At 47.4% G+C, this 22,844-nt stretch overlaps 1 protein-coding gene across 1 annotated transcript in view; it reads right to left on the minus strand.

Moving 5' to 3' along the window:
* Positions 1–22,844, minus strand: part of LOC129341007 (transmembrane protein 132C-like) — a 189,531-nt gene that overhangs the window by 3,024 nt on the left and 163,663 nt on the right. Inside the window, exons 6-8 of the mRNA XM_054995873.1 lie at positions 14,820–15,025; positions 12,993–13,266; positions 10,404–10,595 (exon numbers count right to left, since the gene is read on the minus strand). Of these exons, the coding sequence (XP_054851848.1) occupies positions 10,404–10,595; positions 12,993–13,266; positions 14,820–15,025 (672 nt within the window). The remainder of the gene's footprint in view (positions 1–10,403; positions 10,596–12,992; positions 13,267–14,819; positions 15,026–22,844) is intronic.

The following is a 22,844-nucleotide window of genomic DNA, read 5'->3' on the forward strand; positions in this document are numbered from 1 at the left end:
TTGCATCCTTTGAAAAATCTTTTTTAGATGTAGGAAGAGTAAAGTGTGCCTCCAATTTAAACCCGAAAAGAGGAAAGTGTACCATCAGAAGCTAGGAAAATGCTTTAAATCACCCCAGGGCTTCATCATAAATCTACCATTCATTTAAAAAAAAAACTGGCCCCAAAATCATCATGGGAGGGGGGAGCCATTACCACCTCATTAATGTCTAATCATAAAACAAATACACAGCACAATATTGCTTTCAGTTGGTTGCAATTTGTTGCACTACATCTTGGAACAAAGGCAGTTGCTACCCTTCCAGTCAAATTTCAAGCTTTTCAGAGCAAAACAGTAAGGGGTGTTTATCTTTTCAGGAACCATGGATGGAGAGAATATTTAATTTTCAAGCCACTTGCAGCCAGCTTTGCAGGGATGGCAACATGAGTGAAATATATTGTGGCACAGCAGGAAAAGGGCACGGGGGGGGGGCTGGGTGCTTTAAACATGCGCAGCAGACAGCGTCAGAACTCGGCCGATTGGGGTAGCTTCAGAGCAGCAGCAACGCTAACAGTTTGTCAGGGGAGGAAAAAACGGGGGTGGTGGTGGTGGGAGGGAACAGGCTGGTTATCTGCCATTCAAGAGACCACGTAGGCCAAACTGCAAAATACGGTGCACAGATAGTTCAGGAGAAAAATGCAGGGCTGTCACTTCATTCAAGCCATCCCAACCAAATAATATCCTAAAATTTAACTGCATCAAAAATGCTATTTGCATGTGTCTAAAACAACAGCGCCTACAAGGAAGAAAAGAGGTCCTTTTTAGATATGACACATGAACACAAGGGTTTTTTGCCCGGAAAACCTTGGAAAGGTTCCCGCCATAGGAAACAAAGAAGAGTGGCTCGGGGCACTTTGTTCAGGGGCCCATAGAACTGAAACCCTGAGTTCAATCTTCCTGAAACTTGGAAGGTCTTTAGTGGACAAGTGTGACTAGGTTTCTTGAAAAATTGGTGAATTTTGTTTAAAAAATCCCTCCCCCCGGATAATTTTCTCCATAGGGAATCATGGCTAAATATATTCAGGAATCCCGATTTAAACTGAAATCAAATTGAGACTCTGATGTCAATGGGACTACATTGGTCCAAGCAAGTGCCCACCCCCAGTTCACATTGGAAGAACAATTCTGGACGTCATTGCTTATCACCTCAGGATTATCTTGTCAAGGAACATCTCCTTTTATTAGCAACATGTTGTGCTTTGCAGGCAAAATACTATTTTTGAAGCTACGTAGGCTCGCTTCTGACACCTGGGAGCTCTTCATGTCCTTGATGCATCCTGCTGGTCCAGGGGAAAGCACACAAGTCCTTCTTTCTGCGTCCTTGTTTTCTAGAGCAACGTTCGGTGCCTGCTATTTCTGTTTCGTGAAGGTAAACTCCCTCTGGCTGTCCTACTTGCAGCTGGTCCTTCTCTCCTCTTTTCTCGATTCTTATTCTACAGCTATGTATGACATAGTACCTAGTGGTTACAGGTGCATCTTACTACCCCAGTAAGCTAGGCCAGCATACATATGTGGGTAGCCTTTCACCAAACTTCAAATAACAGGCACCTCACAGTGACTGGCATTTGCACGTGTCATCTGCCTGTAAAAATACAGTTCAATTACATGAAAATCGGAAAGGCACATGAAAATATTCTAGTCCATTAAATTCACTTCCATCAAGGCCCACAAGATATTCAGAGTGTAAACTGTCAAGAGTCAGAGGGCATGAGGAGGGAACCCTGTGACTCTTGAAAGCTTACACTCTGAAAATCTTGTTGGCCTCGATGGTGCCACTGGACTCAAATCCTGCTGTTCTACTGTGGATGAACATGGCTACCCGTCTAACTATATACTTCCTGGGCATCCTTGATATTTGAGCAACAGACGCTAGGTCTACCTGCCTGAAAATTGGAGTCCTCTGTTCTGATCTCATACTAAGGATCACTGCTTTAGGGTTTCAATTGTCCTTTACTAGGGACGGTCTTTATTTCTACTCCCTCTCCCTGGCAAATGTCTGTTCCTCCTTTTCTCTTTTTGGGGGGGTGCCTTTTAAACATGCTGTTAGTGGAAGTTGATAGAGTTGTCATCAGTGCTCTTGAGTGTCACCCCTTGCTGCCCTCCCTGCCACACTGTACCCAGGGCCGGATCGACGGGGGGGAAGGGGGGGTAGTCGCCGGCACCGTCAAAGAGGGGGTGGTGGGTGCAGCTGCCAGCCGCCGGAAGTGCATGGGCAGCTGAGCAGAGGGCTGGGAGTCCGCCCGCACCATTCGCCTGCCCCGCAGGACGGGGCGCGCAGCAGGCTGACCGCCTCCTCAGAGGGGCAGGCGAGTGGCGCGGGCAGCCTCCCAGCCACCCATGCCGCTGCCGCCAGCTCTGCGGTGTGCCAGGGCAGCCGGCTTGCTGCGCAGGTGGTGCACTCCGCCCTGCGTGATGTCATAGAAGTGACGTCATCATGCAGCGCCAGGAGTGCGCAAGCACACAGCGTGCATGCGTGGGGCCAGACTCAGGTTGCCTTAGGCACCGGCAACCCTAGATCCAGCCCTGACTGCACCATCCAGGATCCGGAGCCGAGTCTCTCTCTTTCCCTCTTTCCCACGACACAAAAGCTTCAATCCAGTGCAAAATTTCTGCTTGTGCTAGAGCTCTTGTGCAAGCAGAAATCCAAGAAAAAGATCATGGAAGCTGTCTGTGCTAAGTCAAACTTGTTGTATTCCTACTCGCATCTCTGCTTATGCGAGATCTTGTGTGATCAATATCTGGGCACTATAACATAGGGAAGAAAGTGCTAGGAGTTGCGCAAGACCTTGTGCAGGTGGAACTGTACTAAGCCAGTTTGTGTTTAATCTTGGCGCACCACTGGATCCAAGTCACGGTCTTCTGAGAATTCAGGAAACTTTTTTGAGCATCTGCATGATTTCAAAACCTGTGTTCCCAAATCTGTATCGGAAGGCAATAAAGAGTGGAATAGGATCACAGCTGCAATTCTGAGCATGCTAACTTGGTGGGCAGTACTCTAAAATCAGAGGAGGACTTGCTTCTGAGCAGGGCTTTTTTTCTGGGAAAAGAGGTGGTGGAACTCAGTGGGTTGCCCTCAGAGAAAACGGTCACATGGCTAGTGGCCCCGCCCCCTGATCTCCAGACAGAGGGGAGTTGAGATTGCCCTCCGCGCTGCTCCAGCGGCGTGGAGGGCAGTCTAAACTCCCTTCTGTCTGGAGATCAGGGGGCGGGGCCACCAGCCATGTGACCATTTTCCAGAAGTTCCGGAACTCCGTTCCCCTGCGTTCCCCCTGAAAAAAAGCCCTGCTTCTGAGTAACCACTGGTGGAATTTAGCTGCAATGTCACACCTGGGAGAAAATTGCACACAACATCACCACAAGGACTCAGCTTGAGCTGTGAGACTCCTGGAATTCTGAGATGTGTCAGACAGTAACATGGCAAGGTGGAGCACCAGGGTCTGGAAGCACCACCTAGACTCAATATAAAGTCCAAATTATTTCTGGTCTCCTGGGGGCAGGGCAAAGGCTGCCCACCTCTGGCAAGATTTCTCAAATGATCTGACATTCTGAACATCTCGCCCTCCCCAAAGGAAGAGAAAATATTTCTCAGCATAGACATGATGGAGTAGGGTGTCCTTCAAAGAGCTGTTTCGGCAAATTTAGCAGCACTCTGCCAATAAATCCCTCCTCTCCAGTGATTCTCTGACAAGCTCCTCCAATTACCATCAAGGGATGAAGATGGATTGGAACCATCTCGTCTACCGAGCTTCTACCTTTTGTGGGAACGCCTCTGATACCGAGGTGACAAATCTCTTCAGGCCGGTTAATTACAAGTCATAAACAAATCACTCAAGGGGAGGAGGAATTATGGGTAAAATCCTCTTCTCCCTCCCTTTCTTCTTCTCTGATTCCATACCTCTCTTTGTAGACAAACTACATTTTCACAACAATGTCCCTCAAAACCTGCTATGATTTATTTGAGGGCAGCATTGATAGGAAGCCAGCAAAATGCTATATATTATATCATTCTGAGTGACAGCAGAACCCCAAAGCAGAGGGATGAAGACTTTGGTGACTCCATGATGGCCGTCAAATTCTGAATGAAACCCTCTTTTTTTCATGGTATAAGACCCAAACTACCTCTGTCAATATACAGAAGGGTTTTAATGGTAAGAGGACTCAAGGAGGGCCCATTTCTGTGATAATTGTAGTTGTCAACTGGATGGGGAAAATGTCCTGTCCCTTCAATACAGGGTTTAATGAGTGGAAACGGACACGTGAAGTTTTTCATGGCACGGAGCTAAAAGACATCATCTGATAACTGCTTGCAAGTCAAACTGATGCTAAAGGGACAGACACAAGGGCCAGTTGAAAAGTTGGCAACCCTGAGAGAGAGAGCCAGTGTGCTGTAATGGTTAAAGTGTTGGGCTAGGATCTGGGAGACTTGAGTTTGAATCCCCACTCTGCCAGGGAAGCTCACTGGGTGACCTTGGCCCAGTCATACACTCTCAGCCTAACTAGAATCATAGAATCATAGGGTTGGAAGGTACCTCTAGGGTCATCTAGTCCAACCCCCTGCACAATTGCAGGAGATTTCCAAATACCTCTCCCCCCAACATACTCCCAGTGACCCTTACTCCATGCCCAGAAGATGGCAAAACACCATCAGGATCCCTAGCCAAACTGGCCTGGGGGAAATTGCTACCTGACCCTAAGATGGTAATTGGCCTTACCCGGGGCATGTAAGAAGCGGCCACGAGAACTAAGCACTGATGTAACCTTTCCTGCCCTCCCTCTCATGATCTGGCTAGGTTCACAGAATAAGCATTGCTGTCAGAAGGCCATCTAGCCTCTGCTTAAAAACCTCCAAAGAAGAAGAGCCCACCACCTCTCGTGGAAGCCTGTTCCACTGAGGGACCACTCTAACTGGCAGAAAGTTCATCCTAATATTTAGCTGAAAACTCTTTTGACCAGGGTTGCAGAGATGGGCAATGGGAAGCCACCTCTGTTAGTCTCTTGCCTTGAAGACCCCAGTGGGGTCACCAAAAATCAACTATGACTTGATGGCATGTTCCACCACCAACCTTAACCTGGAGCATAATACTTCAGTTTGAATAAGAAATAAATAATGAATAAGAAACTGTGGTTTGAAGAGGGTTTGCAAACCTTGTTTTTTTGTAAAAAGGGTTTGATGTGATGTCTGAATGGACAAACCACAGCTCTGTCAGTAATGAATGCAGAAACCAAAACATTTAAATAATTTTAAGCTTCTCTCCCTTCAATCAAGTCAATGACTCCCCATAGCAACTGCATACTGTTTAGAATGTGGGGGGTGAGGACCAATCAGGCCACATATGCAAATGACCTCTGTGTTCCAGCTGTCTCTGGGAGGGGGATGAGGTGTGGAATGTTGTGAGCCCCAATCAGCTTGCATATGCAAATGACCTTGAAAGGCTCACCCAATCAGGGAAGAGTGGCCAAACTGGCAGTGGGTAGGAGTGCAAGCAGGCAGCAGCCTGCCAGCCACACAGGTAAGCTATATCCCTTTGAGAAAATACATTTTATCCCTTTTTACCCCTTTAGGGGGCAGATTTCTTAAAATCCCTTCTTAGTGGGTGTTTACATCATGAATGGAATGTTCTCCCCATATTTCATGTTTCTAGGTCCAGGGTAGAGATGGGCACGAACAGAAAAAACAAACAAACATGATGTTCATTGTTCATTGCCATCCACAAACACAGACTCATGAACAACCATGGACATGACCCTGTTCACGAACATGTTCGTGGTTGGCTGTTCGTGGGGGCCAGCAGGCTCTCCTCCAGCCATCATCCAAGTCAAGATCCCTACTGCACCACTCCCAGAAACCTGACCTGAGCAGGCACCAGGAAAGGTACCAATAATAAATAATAGCTTGGCCCCAGAGCCTGGCAGCAGCCCTGGAACTTGAAGGGGTAGATCCCTATCCCACCACACACACAGAAAATTCAAGCTCCAATGCACTCCCTCTATCAAAATGCCAACAGCAACTGTCTCTCCCTCTCCACTGTCTGCAAAGTCAGAGCTGGGAGCCTCCTGCCCCCTTGCTCTTTGCTCCCTTGGAACAAATTTGGAGCTCCACACTTGGAAGGAAGACCTGCCTATCAAGCTAAATTGGGCTTAGATTGGGGTTTCCAGGACAACAGCAGGAGTTCAGACAGAGTCCAGACAATCCCTGCCTAAGGTACCAAGGGAATTGATTGCAGGGGCCAGACTGTTTGGCTTGACGAACAGCAAGGAACAACAATGAGGCTTGCAACGACCACCTGTTCGTTTAGAATGGGGCCTCACGAACAGCTTGTTCGTGAACAGCAGATTGGGCTGTTCGTGACTTTTTTTGTTCGTATTGCTGTTCGTGCCCATCTCTAGTCCAGGAGTTTGGGCTGGGCAATGATGAGTCAGTCAGGGCACTTGTCTTTATATAGATAGATAATACTTGGAAGTTAATCATTGCTTGGGGTTTAATAATCTGCAGAGAGGACTGGAGCACATTTGTATGAATCTCAGCAACATGGAAGGATTCAGGGAAGAGGCAGAAAAAGGGTCCACTGTCTAGTATAGCCTGGATAGCAAAGGGCCAGCATTTATTCTGCCTGATACAAAGAGGGCATAAAGAGTGCAAAGCACAGCGTGGATGCATCGTCATGAATACGTGGCCAGCAAATGGCTAGAACCTCATCTATAATTGCATTCTTACAACAATTAGGTTAGGATGAAAGAGAATGAGTGTCCCAAGATCACCCAGTGAGTTGAGGGCTAGTTTGACACTCTAGCCACCAGCACCTTCTACTATTTACGTCCATGTCGTTCAGATATATGTACCTTAAGTTTGTGAATGTTTGAGACACAATTCGAGCTGAAGCAGCAGCTTCGTACAAGGTCCATTTTCACTGACCCACCCCCTTGTCTTCTAATCAGATTTGGGCCTTTTATCCATTCCTCATTTCCATACAACTGTGACCTCAACCTTGCTTCTTGGACGTTTTGGCAGGGGCTGAGTTGGAATTGTGTTGCTTGTGAATTAAGCAGCGCCAGCCCGGCGGTGTTTTAATGAGCTGAACCAGTGGCTCACCGAGCTCGAGAGGGCAACAGAGGTGAATCGCTTTGTCCTTCTTCCTGAAAGAGACGCAGGCCCTTTTCCTGCAGCCTCTTTCTTCTCCTCCTGATGCTACGATACGCCACTTTTTGAAAAGTTAAATTGCAGAGATCAGCTGCGCTCTTGCCAACCCTGCACATGCAGGAGAGTGTTCAAAAACCGAAACCTAAGATTTGTGAAATGGGCTTGAGACAGGCCTTGAAGATATTTGCTCACTGCTGGCCAGTTTGACCCATTCCTTCCTCCTGAGGCTCGGACCGGGCTGGCAGCAGCAGAGATCCTGGAGGCCGGGCCAAGGACCATCAGTTAAGTCCCCAGACCCTTTTCTCTCCCTTCAATATGCTGAATAAGGGTTTCCAGCCTCCAGGTAGGACCTGGAGATCTCCCAGAATCACAACTGATCTCCAACCCACAAAGATCAGTTCCCCTGGAGAAAATGGCTGCTTTGGAGGGTGGACTCTATGGCATTATACCCCTGCTAAGGGCCTTCCCCTTCCCCAGGCTCCACCTTCAAAATCTCCAGGTATTTCCCAACCTGGAGCTGGCAACCCTATGCTAACTTGACTTGCTTGCAACTTCTAGTCCTCATCTCGTTTCTGAAGAACTAATCCTCTACACCCATTCCAATCAATATGCCTCAAGTGAATGGGAGGCCAAAATGGCCTTTGGAAAGGCCTCCTCTCCTTCCTACCACCACCACCCTCTTCACATAGGGCTGCCAACCTCTAGGTGGTAGCTGGAGATCTCCCGGACTACAACTGATCTCCAGGCCACAGAGATCACTTCCCCTCAAGAAAATGACTGCTTTGGAGGATAGACTCTATGGTATTACTCCTTGATGAGGTCCTTCCCCTCACTAAATCCTGCCTCCTCGGACTCCACCCCCCCCCCAAATATCCAGGAATTGCCCAACCCAGAGTTAGCAACCCTATATTCACCTGATGGAAGCATGAACATGGGGTGGTGGTGGAGGAAGAGGCATTGCCATGTTCTTCCTTATTAACTGCACCATGCTTTGCTGGTTGGCACAGGGCCCTGCCATACCCATGTTCCTCCTCGTCAGCTGCAATGTACCTTGGGTGGCAGGGTGAGTCTGGGCACCTCCTTGCCCATATTCCTCCTTGCCAACTGAACTGCTGGGGGACAAGACGCCTTCTACGGAAGCAGCCCACCAGAAATTCACCAGTGAAAAAGAAGACCAGCTGCCATCTGACAAAGAGAGCTGTGGCTCTTGAAAGCTTATGCTACAATAAAGTTGGTTAGTCTTAAAGGTGCTATTGGACTCTTTGCTATTATGCAGAGGAAGTGTACATGTATATGCTTCCCCAGGGCTTTTTTTCTGGGAAAAGAGGAGGTGGAACTCAGTGGGTTGCCAGCACAGGGGGTAACTCCTGGCGGGAGGTGGCGCTCCTGGTACCACATGCACACATACAAAGTGCATGCACGCTTCCGGGACCATGCAGTGATGTCACTTTGGGTCAGCTGGAACAAGGGGAGGAGTTTTTTAAAATTTAAATTGCCCTTGGTGAAAATGGTCACATGGCTGGTGGCCCCGCCCCCTGATCTCCAGACAGAGGGGAGTTTAGATCGCCCTCTGCGCTGTGCGCAGAGGGCGATCTAAACTCGCCACTGTCTGGAGATCAGGGGCGGGGCCACCAGCCATGTGACCATTTTCAAGAGGTGCCAGAACTCCGTTCCACCACGTTCCTGCTGAAAAAAAGCCCCGTGCTTCCCCCCTAGATTTGCTATTAGCCCACTGGCAGCAACGATACCCTAGCCCTGCCCTCAGTCATATAAGGAGAGGGAGCAAAGGGATGCGCGGAAATAGCATTGATGGTGATTCTCTAGGAATTTCTCCATGCTACTTACCATACACACAGGGGAAATTCCTAGAACATCACCTGGAGGTGACATCACATCTTCCTGAAACTCCCCCCCCCCCCGGCACTCCCTCCCAAATCTCCTGGCATTTGCTGGCTCAGGACTGGGAACTCTCTCTCTCCCTGGGATCAGGAATGTTCCAAAAGCAGCACCCGACTGTGAGGGTGGAGTGTACATATGTGTAGGTGGGGGCAGAGCTAGCATGCTCATACCAGATCTTCTTCTATGTGCATTGTCTGAGTGCATGATTGGACCTGCCACATCCCTGTGTCAATAGGCGGTCAGGGGAGTGACACAGAAACTGCATTTTATGAATAGGGAGTTGGTATAGCCTAGTGGCTGTGGGGTGATCTGCAAGGATGCCAGTTCAAATCTCATCTCCGGTGGTGGCCTTAAGCAAAGCCACTCCCTCTCAGTCTCTGCAACCCTCTGCAACCAGCCTAACTTACAGGACTGTTGTTCCAGATTGTTGTGGCAACGCATAGGAAGTGCTTTGAATACTGAAAGGACTAAACAAATATGAAGAATTATTGCTCCCCAGAATCCCTTCTCCTCCATTTAGATATTTCACTCCTACAAATCCAGCAGACAGGAACAAAGTCTAATGAACGTGTGTGTGCAACTACCAGTTTGATCTCCTACATCTCTCCAAAAACAGGGACACAGATTTGGCTAGGAGAGGATCCAAAAAATAAAGACTCCCTGGTAAAGATAGTTGGCACGTATGGATTTTCAAGCATCTCTCATCATGTGGATTAGAAAGCTGCTTAACAACAACAACGACAACTGCAATTCCTGGGGATGCCAGAGTCGGAATAAAAAAACAAGAAAAAACGATTAAATATAGAGATCTGGCAATAGAAACCACCCGACCATGGAAGAAGAATGCAACAGTAGTCCCCATTGCCATCGGGGCACTTGGAACCATCTCGAAAAACTTTGCAATTCATATGGAGAAACTGCAGCTTTCTGACATAACACCTACAGAACTGCAAAAGACGGTGCTACTTGGAACAGTGTGCGTATTACGCTGATATCTGGTTGATACTTAGGTCTCCGGCGGAAACCTGTATCAGCTTAGTAAGGCCAGTCAATAATAACATGTGACCTCTGCTTATTGTTGATTGTGTTTCTAATAATAATAATAATAATAATAATAATAATAATAATAATAATAATAATAATAATAATAATAATAATAATAATAATCATAATCATAATCATAATCATAATCATAATCATAATCATAATCATAATCATAATCATAATCCTGCGGCTTTTCTACACACTTAGGGCATACCCCTAGCCACAATTAATGGTCTGGAGACCTGCCAGAGGGAATAGAACAAAGTAAGTGTCTGCCAATTACCTGTCTGGGGGTGTGGAGAAGGTCCTGGGCAACAGCAGTAGCCACGATCGCCCGGTTACTTGCCGTGCTGGGCTGAAGAAAGAGCGACAATCCTGCAACCAGCTGCACCCCCATATCCATGATGGTCACTTTGTCATCCAACACAGTCACGGTCTTCTCTGCCAAGATGGAGTCAGATAGCGGTGAGAGGACCTTTGGAGGAAGCCACAAGAGGATCTGGTTAGAAAGGGGCTCAAAAGCTAATGTTACCTTCCCCCTAAGGATCTGTTGTATTTGCATGCAGTATATGGTTCTGGGTTTTGAACAGAGTACCCAAGGACCTCCTGCTCCGCCCACCACCAACCCCGTTCCCACTGGTATTACACTTCCGACCCACCCATCTGCCTGCGTATCCTCCTTCTGCCTGTGAGCCCTCCCATACACCCTTTCTCCGATGGTGCCAGGCCGTGTGTATCTGGGAGTACCACCACTATTATCCATGAAGTGGAGAAAACGATAGAAGGAACTTCTCTCTGAGCGAAACTACAAGTGATGCCTGGCACGTGTTCTTTAAGGGTCAGGTGATGCAATTTTACCTGGGAACTGTAGTTTTAAAAGGGCCACGTGGGATCGCTGTGATGATGTTTTTTTTTTTGTAAAACAAAGAGTTGGGAGGGAGGGGTGGGGAAAAAAAAAGACGCTTTTGGCTGGTGCCCTTAACTCCTTAGCTGCTGTACTACTGTGGTTGAAAAGACAAACAAAATTGGGTTAGAAGCATTTTTCTAGCGTAGTTTATAATAACAACAACTGCGATTATATACCGCTCTTCTAGACAGATTAGTGCCCCACCCAGAGTGGTGAACAAGTTAGAGTTATGATTCTCCCTACAATACAGCTGGAGAGTTGGGGCTGAGAGGGGTGGCTTATCCAAGGCCACCTACTGAGCTCATGGCAGTAGCGGGATTCGAACCAGTAGAGTGCTGATTTGCAGCTGAACCACTTAACCACTGTGGGTGCAAGCCTTTAGTCTCTTCCCCATCCCACCCCGCGCTCTGGATGGAATTGCAAAGTTCCTCTCTCCAAGCGGTCTCACCTGGCTCTGTCTTTAAAAACGTTTCAGACCTGGCTGAGGGAGCTCCTAGAAACTGTGACTGACCCAAGGTCACCTAGCTGTCTTCAAATGGAGAAATGGGGAATCAAACCTTTTCTCTCCAGATTTGAGTCCTGCCGCTCTTAAGCAACTGACAGATTAGAGTCCTGCCACTCTTAAGGTCACCCAGCTGGCTTCAAGCGGGGGAGTGGGGAATCAAACCTGGTTCTCCAGATTAGAGTCCTGCCGCTCTTAAGTAACTGACAGATTAGAGTCGTGCCACTCTTAAGGTCGCCTAGCTGGCTTCAAGCGGGGGAGTGGGGAATCAAACCTGGTTCTCCAGATTAGGGTCCTGCCGCTCTTAAGTAACTGACAGATTAGAGTCATGCCACTCTTAAAGTCACCCAGCTGGCTTCAAGTGGGGGAGTGGGGAATCAAACCTGGTTCTCCAGATTAGGGACCTGCCGCTCTTAAGTAACTGACAGATTAGAGTCGTGCCACTCTTAAGGTCACCCAGCTGGCTTCAAGCGGAGAAATGTGGAATCAAACCTTGCTCTCCAGATTAGAGTCCGGCTGCTCTTAAGTAACTGACAGATTAGAGTCGTGCCACTCTTAAAGTCACCCAGCTGGCTTCAAGCGGGGGAGTGGGGAATCAAACCTTGCTCTCCAGATTAGAGTCCGGCTGCTCTTAAGTAACTGACAGATTAGAGTCATGCCGCTCTTAAGGTCACTCAGCTGGCTTCAAGCGGAGGAGCGGGGAATCAAACTCGGTTCTCCAGATTAGAGTTCTGTGCTCTTAACCACTACACCAAACTGGCTCTCCCATGTTGAACTCCCATATTAAATATCCCTTGTTTAGTAACCCTTTGAATGCCAGGTGTTTGGGAGCAATAACAGTGTGAGACTTTGGCTGTATGATCTTTCTTGTAATCCTTCTGTAGGCATCTGGCTGGCCTCTGTGTGAAACTGGACAGGGGAATAGATGGGCCACTTATCTGATCCATCAGAGCTGCTCTGACGCTCTTATGATATGACAAGTGAATCCAACTAGGATGACTCAGGATGCAGGAATGTAGGTGTCACGATTAACCAAATATGGCTCCCTCCACCCCAACAAGCCAGGATGCTAAGGAAGCAACCTAAGATGGTCTGCTCAGAAGTAAATCCCATTTCAATCCAATGAGGCTTACTTCCAGGAAATTGTTTTTAGGATTGCAGCCTGTGTCTGGATTTAACCCTGATTTAGAATTCTGGTTTGGGGATGGTGGTGGTGGTAGTGGAGTAACTCAGGTTAAGCCAAATTTCTGCATTCCCGAGTGGCCAGAGTTAGTTTTAAACTAGAATTCCTTCCTCATGCTTCACAAAAGAAGGTACGTGGTGTTGCCTTGTTACTTCATTGAAAATTGCAACAGAGGCAGACTTCTTATTCCAAGACAGAACACAGTTCCACCCTCCTCAGCTTCCTCGGTTCTGGCTTACGCGTGATACAGGCTCAAACAACAGGTAACTTCTGGACTGACCTGGACCATTGTCATGCCAATTTCCTGTCCAATCAGAATCTTCCCTCCCTGTAATTGGGCAACATGAGGCTCCTCGAGTTTCATAAAGTCAGCCACCAGATCGGTAATGTCAAACTGCCAATCGGAGCCCAACAAATAGGTCAGCTGGCCCCAGGGACTGGCGTCCTCAGCTACAAACTGGGTGAAAACGCGCACCATGGCATGCTGGTACTGGAGGGCACAGCCTCGCCCTTTCCGCTCGTCGTCATCCTCATCGTCGCTGTCCCTGGTTTGCCTATGGAACAGTACATACACTGACATTTATTCCCAACAACACAGATGCCCAGTAGATGTATTCTAGAGCCTCCTGCATACGAATGCTTTGAGTTGTCCTCCTACAAACATGGAGATGCGTAAACTCCATTATTGGGCGAAGAGGCCAAGATACACGTCTGCATGTCGTCATAGCTATCACCCATCCATCTATCGATCCATAGCCATCATCCACCCATCAATCCATCTATAGCCATCATCCATCCATCCATCCATGTATGGTCAGCTACTACCTTGTCCAATAGATAACTTTGAACAGGACATGGGAGAGAAGGCAAAGCCATCCCATTGCTAGAGAAAGCACTCTTCTTCACCTCCCTTTTGCCACTGGGATTGGAAACAGGGAAAGATTAACAAAGGACTCCCAAGCAGGCAGTGGACGGGTGTGAGTGAAGGCATCAGAGGAGATGGATGGATAGGGAGGCAGCAGGTCCTACTAAAAGTAATGGACCTATTTGGCTATGTACTGATGCTGGACCTGTTATGCCTGTTCTGGTTTTCGAAGGCTTCTACCCCACAGGCAAGAGAAATGGGAAGAGTTTCAATCAAGCACACGTGGTCAATCTTTCCTCATCTCCTAGTAGGGCTGCCAGCCTAGTAGCTGGAGATTTCCTGGAATTACAACTGATCTCCAGGCAACAGAGGTCAGTTCCCCTGGAGAAAATGGTTGCCATGAAGGGTGAACTCTATGGCCACTGAGGTCCCTCCCCTCCCCAAACCCCACCCTCTCCAGGCTCCACCCCCCAAATCTCCAGGAATTTCCTAACCTGGACCTGGCAACCCTATCTCCTGGGGAGAAGAGCAGAAATTGTGCCATTGCCTGGCCTTGTTCCTCCACCTTATATTAAGCCTGAACGTTGCTGTGTCTAGCTTAGCCTTGCCTACCCTCATTAGCAGCAGCTTTCCAGAAAAGCCTTGCCCGCATCATTCATTCATTCATTCATTCATTCATTCATTCGTTCGTTCGTCCGTCCGTCCGTCCGTCCGTCCGTCCGTCCGTCCGTCCGTCCGTTTGTTCAGTTGTTCGTTCCTTTGTTTGTTCCTTCGTTCGTTTAATTCAATTTATATTCCGCCCTCCCCGCATCAGTAGGCTCAGGGTGGATTACAATTTGTACAATAATATATAATACATGTACCTTTAAAAACCAATAAAACTCCTTAAGTATTTAAAAACGCACAACAAAGCAATACTCATGAAGCTGCCTTTTACTGAATCAGTATCTACGCCCGTATTGTCTGCACAGATCGGCAGCAGCTCTCTGGGATTCACATCACCTACTACGTTGTCTTTCAACTGGAGATGCCGGGGATTGAACCTCAGGACTTCTGCATGCAAAGCAGATGCAAAGCAGTTGCTTTGCCCACTGAGCTACAGTTCTATCTCCTGTGGCTAATTTTCCCAAGAAATTGGGAGGAGGTAGAGTAGGGAAGACTGGCCACAAGGATAGGTTTCCATGCACTCATGATGTAGACTGGCTGGAAGGATGCCCGATATGCTAAGCATCCAGAGCTCACCTCTTGTTGGAAACAATGGGAACCCTCCAGCCCTTTATTTGGCTCAGCTCAGTGTCGGACACCTCAATTTGCAGAGGGAGACGTGGCACCCACACCGTGACCTGCAGAGGAGCACTCAAGTACTGGTAGGTGAAGTTCACCATAGCATTCACTTTGCCTTTCACTTCTTTGCCATTGACGAAAACATAGTCACATCGGTCAGAAACCTGGAAGAGAAGAAGGAAGAGGTAGAAATCACAGCAGAGACCACAATGACCCTTAAAAAGGTGGTGGTGGGAAATGCCCTCAAGTCATAGCCCTGCTCTTCCTTGGAGGTCTCTCATCCAATTACTAACCGTAGCTGACTTGAGCTGCTGTAGCACAGTGGTTAAGTGGTTCGGCTGCGAATCAGCACTCTACTGGTTCAAATCCCACTACTGCCATGAGCTCAGTAGGTGGCCTTGGGAAAGCCACTCCTCTCAGCTCCTCAGCTGTATTTGGGGATAATAATACTAATTTGTTCACTGCTCTGGGTGGGGTATATAAGCATAGTTATTATTATTTATTACTATTGTTACTTATGGCAACCCCTGGTGGGGTTTCCATGGTAAGAGACTAGCAGAGGTGGTTTGCCATTGCCTGCCTCTGCAACCCTGGTCTTCGTTGGAGGTCTCCCATCCAATTACTAACAAGGCCAACCCTGCTTAGCTTCTGAGATCTGATGAGATCAGGCTCACCTAGGCTATCCTGGTCAGGGCCTTAAATAGGTAGCTGTTACATTTTTATCCCACTCTTGTTTCCAAGGAGCTCAGGGCAGAATGCCTAGTTCTCTCTGTGAGAAAAGGAGGGGTTGGATTCAAGTACCATGTTTTAAAGATAAAAGAAACTGAAAAACAACATAATTTGAGAAGTGATTGCTAGATTAGCTAGAGTCATGGCAGACAGACACCAAAGGGTCATGGAGACATTTAAGAATAAGTCTCTCAGCTCAAAAATTTTAAACCATTCGTTTTAACTGTGTGCCTTTCGACAAATGGAGGTGATGACAGACTGGGGGTGGGGGTGGGGAGAGACAGTAGCAAGATAGAAGTCAAATCCTGCCAGAAAGCTGTCTAATCAGACATAAGAACACAAATGAATTTGTTTTTGATGCATCGAAACAGCTCAGTGAAGGATCAGTTCCCTCTTTGTGTGTAGCAAGCTGGACATGAGCTGAACTAGTGGGTGTTCAAACAATTCTGCTTATTACAGCCATTGCTAATTGATTGAAGCTTTGGTCTTTCCTTGAAAAGAGACTTCAATTGACTGGTGGCCCAGATGCTAGCCCATCGGAGCTGCTCTTCATCTGATTTGCAGACCCAACGCTGCCACCATCCCTTTCATTTCAAGGGATCCCCTCTCACCTCTTCCTGTGAAGCATTCTGAAATCCATCCTCCATAACAACAACAACAACATTTGATTTACATACTGCTTTTCAGGACAACTTAATGCCCACTCAGAGCGGTTTGCAAGGTATGTCATTATTATCCCCACCACAAAACATGCTGTGAGGTGGGTGGGGCTGAGAGAGCTCTGAGAGAACTGTGACTAGCCCAAGGTCACCCAGCTGGCTTCAAGTGGAGGAGCGGGGAATCAAACCCGGCTCTCCAGATTAGAGTCCCGCGCTCTTAACCACTACACCAAACTGGCTAAGTTAAATTCGGCCCATGTGTCTTTCAAACAGGCGTGAGTATTGCACAATGAATTGTTACAAAGGTGTACTGATTCCACCTTTGAAGATGCACACAAAAATGGGAATGTGAATCACGCGCGCACCTGAGCTTCATTGCTTCTCCCAGCCTGCGCAACGATTCAGAATTGACATACTCTTTTTTCACTTCCTTCATTAGCGTTCAGAGATGATAAATTCTCAGGACAGTTTGGGACGGAAAATGGAAGGCAAGTAAAAATAATTCCTTTCATAATAGCCCATTATCTATTTATAAGAATTTACATTTTGGTCAAAGCTGGTTTAGCTATTTTTTAAAATCCTTCCCCACCCTTGTGAACGCTGCAGTGGATTTATCATCAGCATGTAAATACTGTCCTGAAATACAAGCACGGCATTAGCATAGTCAATTTAAGAGTTATATCAGTAATCACTCCTTTAATCAATGTTGTAATTTACAGACCATTGAGTTTTCTCATTTATTACCTAACCAAGTACAAGTGGGATGGAATTTTTTTTAACCGAAAAAAAACCCTACAGAAGATATAAATCATTAAGAAGGATACAGATAGGATGAAGTGGCTCTGTGTGATAAAGTCGTTGTCATAGCGATTCCTAAAGGTGTCATAAATGTCGGGGGAAATCTTGCAACATGTTAATCATGCGTAAAGTGGCCAGCGAGGAAGGAGAGTTTTGGCGTTCCTAAAGACCGACGGCATCGCTGCAGAAATTAACAGCAAGCCCAACAGACAACTTCAATTCCCATTATGTTTCCCCCCTCCCCAGTATCCCGCCATCTCTAAAAATGATTTCATCTTCTTTAATGAGAACCATTAGCAACAAAAAAGACTTACTTTCCTGCCTGAATGCCAATTTATAGCCAGGCGGTTGTAGGCGTTACATGTTCCATAGAAGCATCGTAGAATTGGTCATCTGAGAAAATTGGCTTTCATAGAAGTTTGAAAGGAGGAAGCGGTGTTAAAGGATATCTGTTTCGGATGAGGGTAGCATAAAAAGGTCTGGTCTTTGGTTTGGCCCTATTAGGGTTGTCAGGATTAGTGAAGGATAATATTCGTTGCTGTTTCAGATCAGCAAGTATCCTAAGCAGGGCTCATTTTGAGGGGGAACGTGCAGGAACGTAGTCCCGGCAGTTCCCCAAAGAGGTCACATGTCAGGTGGCCCTGCCCACCTGACTCTCGGCCATTTTGGGCCTGTTTCAGCCTGGATTGGGGCTGGAACGGCCCAGATCAGGCCTCTGATGGGTGTTGGATCACTCTCCCACTCAGCAGCGGCTTGATCCTGACCATTTTTGGCCCCTTTTCGGCCATTTTCAGCCCCTTTTTGCCATTTTGGGCCCAATTTCTACCCTGAATGGCCAGGGTTGGGTCCAAAATAGCCAGGATAGGTGATGTCAGGGGGTGTGGCATATGCAAATCAGTTATGCCAATGACACACTTCCGGTGATGGCAAGGGGCGTGACATATGCTAATGAGTTATGCTAATGAGTTCCTCCAGCTCGTTTTCTACGAAATGACCCCTGATCCTAAGAATAGGGAAGGTACCCAAACCACACTTGGGGGCCAGGGGGGCTCGGACAGGATAAACCTTCAGGCATGATAGGGTTAATGGGCAGCATCTCTCTGCACATGTTTGGTGCAGGCAAATAGAAGGAAGGCATGACAGAGTTGAGTTTTGCCAGGCTGGGGTACCCTATGCAGGCAAACTTGATCTGGCAGCCTCTTAGGGACCCTGCAATATTGCAGTGAGTTTATTAGCAGTTTTAATAAACCTTAGTTAAACCATATTTCATGTCTGTTGCCTTTATTTGAAGGGCATGGGAGCAAATGGTAGCGTGGTGTAGTGATTAGAGTGCTACAATCAGAGCGCCGGGCATTCCCGCATAGCCCCAGTTCTGTGCCACATAGCTGCAGTGATAATGATCTTTCATATGGGCTGATGATTTTCTTTTATAGGAGCATGTCGACGCTGCCTTACAAGAGAGTCAGACCATTGATCCAGCTAGCAGTATTGTCTACCCTGATTGATAACAGGTCTCTAGGGTTCTTAGGCAGGGAACGGGCTTTCCCAACACCTGTTGATGGAGATCCTCGAAGGATACGTGCAGCCAGCCATGTGTTCCCTGCTGTGTAAAATGTTATAGCCCAATTGCAGGTATGCCACCTACTGACTGCGTGCTTTGCTTTGGAACTTCAGGGGAGTTCCTATCCTGTGTCAAACACCAGCACCTGTCTGTGTGCCGGTACGTATCTTTAGTCCTCTAATACATAAATACTTTGCATTTACACAATACGCCAGATGTTTAAAGCATATCACATAAATTACCATTGTGATCCGGGAAAGGAAGGCCAGTGTTATTATCCCAGCAAAGGCTGAATGTGAGTGGAGCTGAGATTTCCATTGGCAATTTCCCAGCTCGTTACCTTAACCGCTGTATCACGTCCCTAAACCAGATGATATTAGAGTTGGAATTTGGGAAGTGGAGGCCCCGAATAAATCCTGCCCTCCCTCCTGGCGTCCTGGGCAGAGAAACAAAAGGGGCACATGGAGGAAGGACCGGCGGTGGCAACGAGACTTCCTGGCAGCCGACATGAAGAAATGGGCCCCTCTTGCTCATGCTCCCCCCTCCAGTTTGAAGGACCCTCTTGCAAACGTAGCTGCTGACTGGGACACTGTTGGGTGCAAGGCAGCAATTCTCATGGCTTTGCAGAGAAAAATACTAGCGATAAAATTGTTCACCTTCAGTTTGACCCAGCTGTAATAAACCCAGATATATGATTTAACATTATCCAGAGCCAAACGCTGTGTCAGAAAGAGTACAAATGTGCGGGCCAAGGTGGCGCAAGACTGGAGCTCAGCGGCACATCTGCAATTTGTAAATGTTTCTGGGCGATCATCCAACCTCCGCTTTCTCTTGCAATGCCATTGTTGACCGTCCCAAAACAGGAAAGTTCAGCACATCGCAGACAAGTGACTTTTACTGATAATATTAAAACGACAGGCTTAGGCTATTGCTTATCCTGTTCTGTGCAACCATACAAGTTGACCTCAGAGACTCACTCCAAAGTGTCTAGGGGTATATTCACAAGTAATGTGAGAGCCAGTGTGGTGTAGTGGTTGGGGTGAGGGACTAGGATCTGGGAGGCCCAGGTTCGAATCTCCACTCTACCATGGAAGCTTGCTAGGTGACCTTGGGCCAGTCACATACTCTCAGCCTAACCTACCTCACAGGGTTGTTGTGAGGACAAAATGGAAGAGAGGCGAATGAAGTGAGCAACTTTGGGTCTGCACTGGGGAGAAAGCTAGTGTATAAATGAAGCAAATACATAAGAACTGGGGGGGTGGGCAAGGAGAGAAGATGGTGTCTAAGCAACTACGTAAATGTGCCAGGATTCATGACATTGCATCCTACGACTCTACTCAGCTAAAGGTGGTCCTTTACTGTAGAGCAAGAATCATCCCTCACCAAAAGAGGCCATCTTTTTTGCACGGGAGGACAGCATATAGAGCAGGGGACAGTAGAGGTGTTGGAAACAACTTGTGATTTCCTTTTTCATAGAGATGGTTGTTTATGTTATGGATGCCTTGCCTCTGGGACATCTGAGCCCCCCCCCCCCAGCTCCTGATTTGGACATTCACAGCCAAGTTGAATCAGGAGCCAGGATACTGTTTTGTAAACTCCATCTCCAATTTAAAAGGTTCTAGGTCTATCTGGGCCATGGCCTGGGTAGTGCAGGTGAGCCTGATCTCATCAGATCTCAGAAGCTAAGCAGGGTCGGCCTGGGTTAGTAATTGGATGGGAGGCCTCCAAAGAAGACCAGGGCTGCAGAGGCAAGCAATGGCAAACCACCTCTGCTAGTCTCTTGCCATGAAAACCATGCCAGGGGTTACAAGTCAGCTGTGACATGAAGGCACTCTCCGCCACCAGGCGTATCTGGAATGTAGTAAACCCACTAAACAAAATAAAACAACCATTTCACAGCGACTGATCAATCCATCCATGGACCAGAATATGCAAAGCTGCTTTACACAAATTCAGGTCATTGGCTCATCTAGTTCAGTATTGTCTACTCTAGGGTTGCCAGCTCCAGGTGGGAAAATACCTGGAGATTTTGGGAGTGAAGCCTGGAGAGTGCAGGGTTTGGGAAGGGACCTCAGCATGGTATAATGCCATAGAGTCCACCCTCCAAAGCAGCCCTTTTCTCCAGGTGAACTGACCTCTGTGGCCTGGAGATCATTCCAGGAGATCTCCAGTCTCCACCTGGAGGCTGGCAACCCTAGTCTACTCTGATTGGCAGCAGATCTCCAGGGCCTCAGGCACAGAACTGTTTCCCTATCGCTATCTGAGATCTTTGACCTGGAGATAGCTGTGACTGAATCTGGGACCTTCTGTATGTGAATCAGGTATGCTGCTACTGAGCAATATCGCTTCAGTAAGTAAGCTGGTTGTCTATTCTAATAGATGAGTGCCAGCCATGGTTTTAGGCAGAGAGCTTTCCCAGGCATGCAGTTCAAGGCCTTCTTAGTTGGGAGTTGCAGGGACCTTCTGCATGCAAAGGAAGTGCTCCACCAATAAGCCAGCTCTGATTCCTGAGATATATGACTATTGGATCTGGGAGTTTGTGAGATCTCCTGGGGCAGATTGTTCCGACTGAAAAGCACGATTGCAGAAATCACACTCATAAGAATAGATCCAGAGGAGTTAGCCGTGTTAGTCTGTAGGAGCAAAATGGTAAAGAGTCCAGTAGCACCTTTAAGACTAACCAACTTTATTGTAGCATAAGCTTTCGAGAACGCGGATGCATCTGACGAAGAGAGCTGTGGCCCTCGAAAGCTTATGCTTATGCTTTCGAGAGCCACAGCATTCCACGCATATTTCCCCTCTCCTTGTAAGGTATGTAAGACTGAGAGGGAAACTACACAAGACACCTGGGCGTGTGATCGGTCCTGCAAGGTTCCCTGCGAAGTGTAGCCTTAAAGGTGCTATTGGACGCCGAACAATGTGGGAGATGGATCATGACCTACTGGCTTGTAGCTGCTGAGAAGTTGAAGTTGAGTGTGTGTAATTGGAAGCAATAAGAGATTTCCCCCTCCTCTTCCTTTCTCATGGGGTTTTTCAGCTCAAATAAATGTGATGGGGAGGGGACTTTCTAATTTCTTTTTTCTTTCCTGTCCAAAGAAGCAAGAGGAGCAGACCGTTCGCTGCTGCTTAGCAATCATCTTTATGCAAATTTTCCTCTCTGTGCAGCGGAATGAACGAGCACACCGTGCTTGCATTTTAAGGAGCTCGTACCGATGCTTTCTCAGCACTTTTTTTGGTTATTAAAGTTGCGTTGCAGTGACTTTACCCTGTTACTTCTTCTCACTTTTCAAGAAGAATGGCGAGGGAAGAGAGAAAAAAAAAAACAAAGCGACAAGGAAAATAACAGATCTAAGCAAAAATGTTTGAGATGCTTTCCTTGGTCTTTATTTCTTTTTTTTTCCCTGGTGCCTCTTGGAAGAAAGACTTCTTGGCTATACTGTCAAACTGCTTTATTCTGTGATAAATCACACTGTATCAAGGCAACTGGCACAAGCAGCCGGAAAGAGCCTAAACTCGGGCCACACTTGAAGTGGGACAAGTTTTGGTCTTCGGGTACCTTTAGATGCCAGTTAATACTACTCCCTCTAAACTGGAGGTATTCTATGCAGGATAAAATGGCCAGTTTTTCAGCCTTAGAGCTCGGAACTTAAGGAGCCCATCTAATCCAACCTCCTGTTTCCTATGATGGTCCACCAAATACTTCTGAAAAACTACAAAGAAAAGGCCAAAGACTCTCCGATTATTGACTCTCTCCAGCATAATACGGTCTAGTCCCCAAATTCCATCACTATATTTTAGCTTGGTCTCCCTTCAAGGAATTCAGCATTCCATGCACAGTTTCCCTCTCCTTGTAAGGTATGTAAGACTGAGAGGGAAACTACACGAGACACCTGGGAGTGTGATAGGTCCCGCAAGGTTCCCTGGGTAGTGTAGTCTTACAAAGAATGGCCACTCAATGTGGCTCTCTGCTGGGGAACCTGTCTCTTGCAAAAAGCCTTGACTCAGGTTTTCCTCTGGGAGCTCAGGGGGTGGGGGGACGTAACAGGAGGCTTTTTGCAAGAGAGAGAGAATCTGTGATGTGATTCTCCATTGGGGAGAAGAGTGCTGTGTGTGGGGGATTCTCTCTCTCCTTCTCTCTCTTGCAAAAAGCTGCCCTGGATATCCTGCCTCCTGTTACCCCCTCCCCCCCCAAGCTCATGGAGGGAAACCCGAGCTGAGGGTTTTTGCACGAGATAG

The sequence above is a fragment of the Eublepharis macularius genome, chromosome 13, assembly GCF_028583425.1.
Source record: "Eublepharis macularius isolate TG4126 chromosome 13, MPM_Emac_v1.0, whole genome shotgun sequence".
NCBI lineage: Eukaryota > Metazoa > Chordata > Lepidosauria > Squamata > Eublepharidae > Eublepharis > Eublepharis macularius.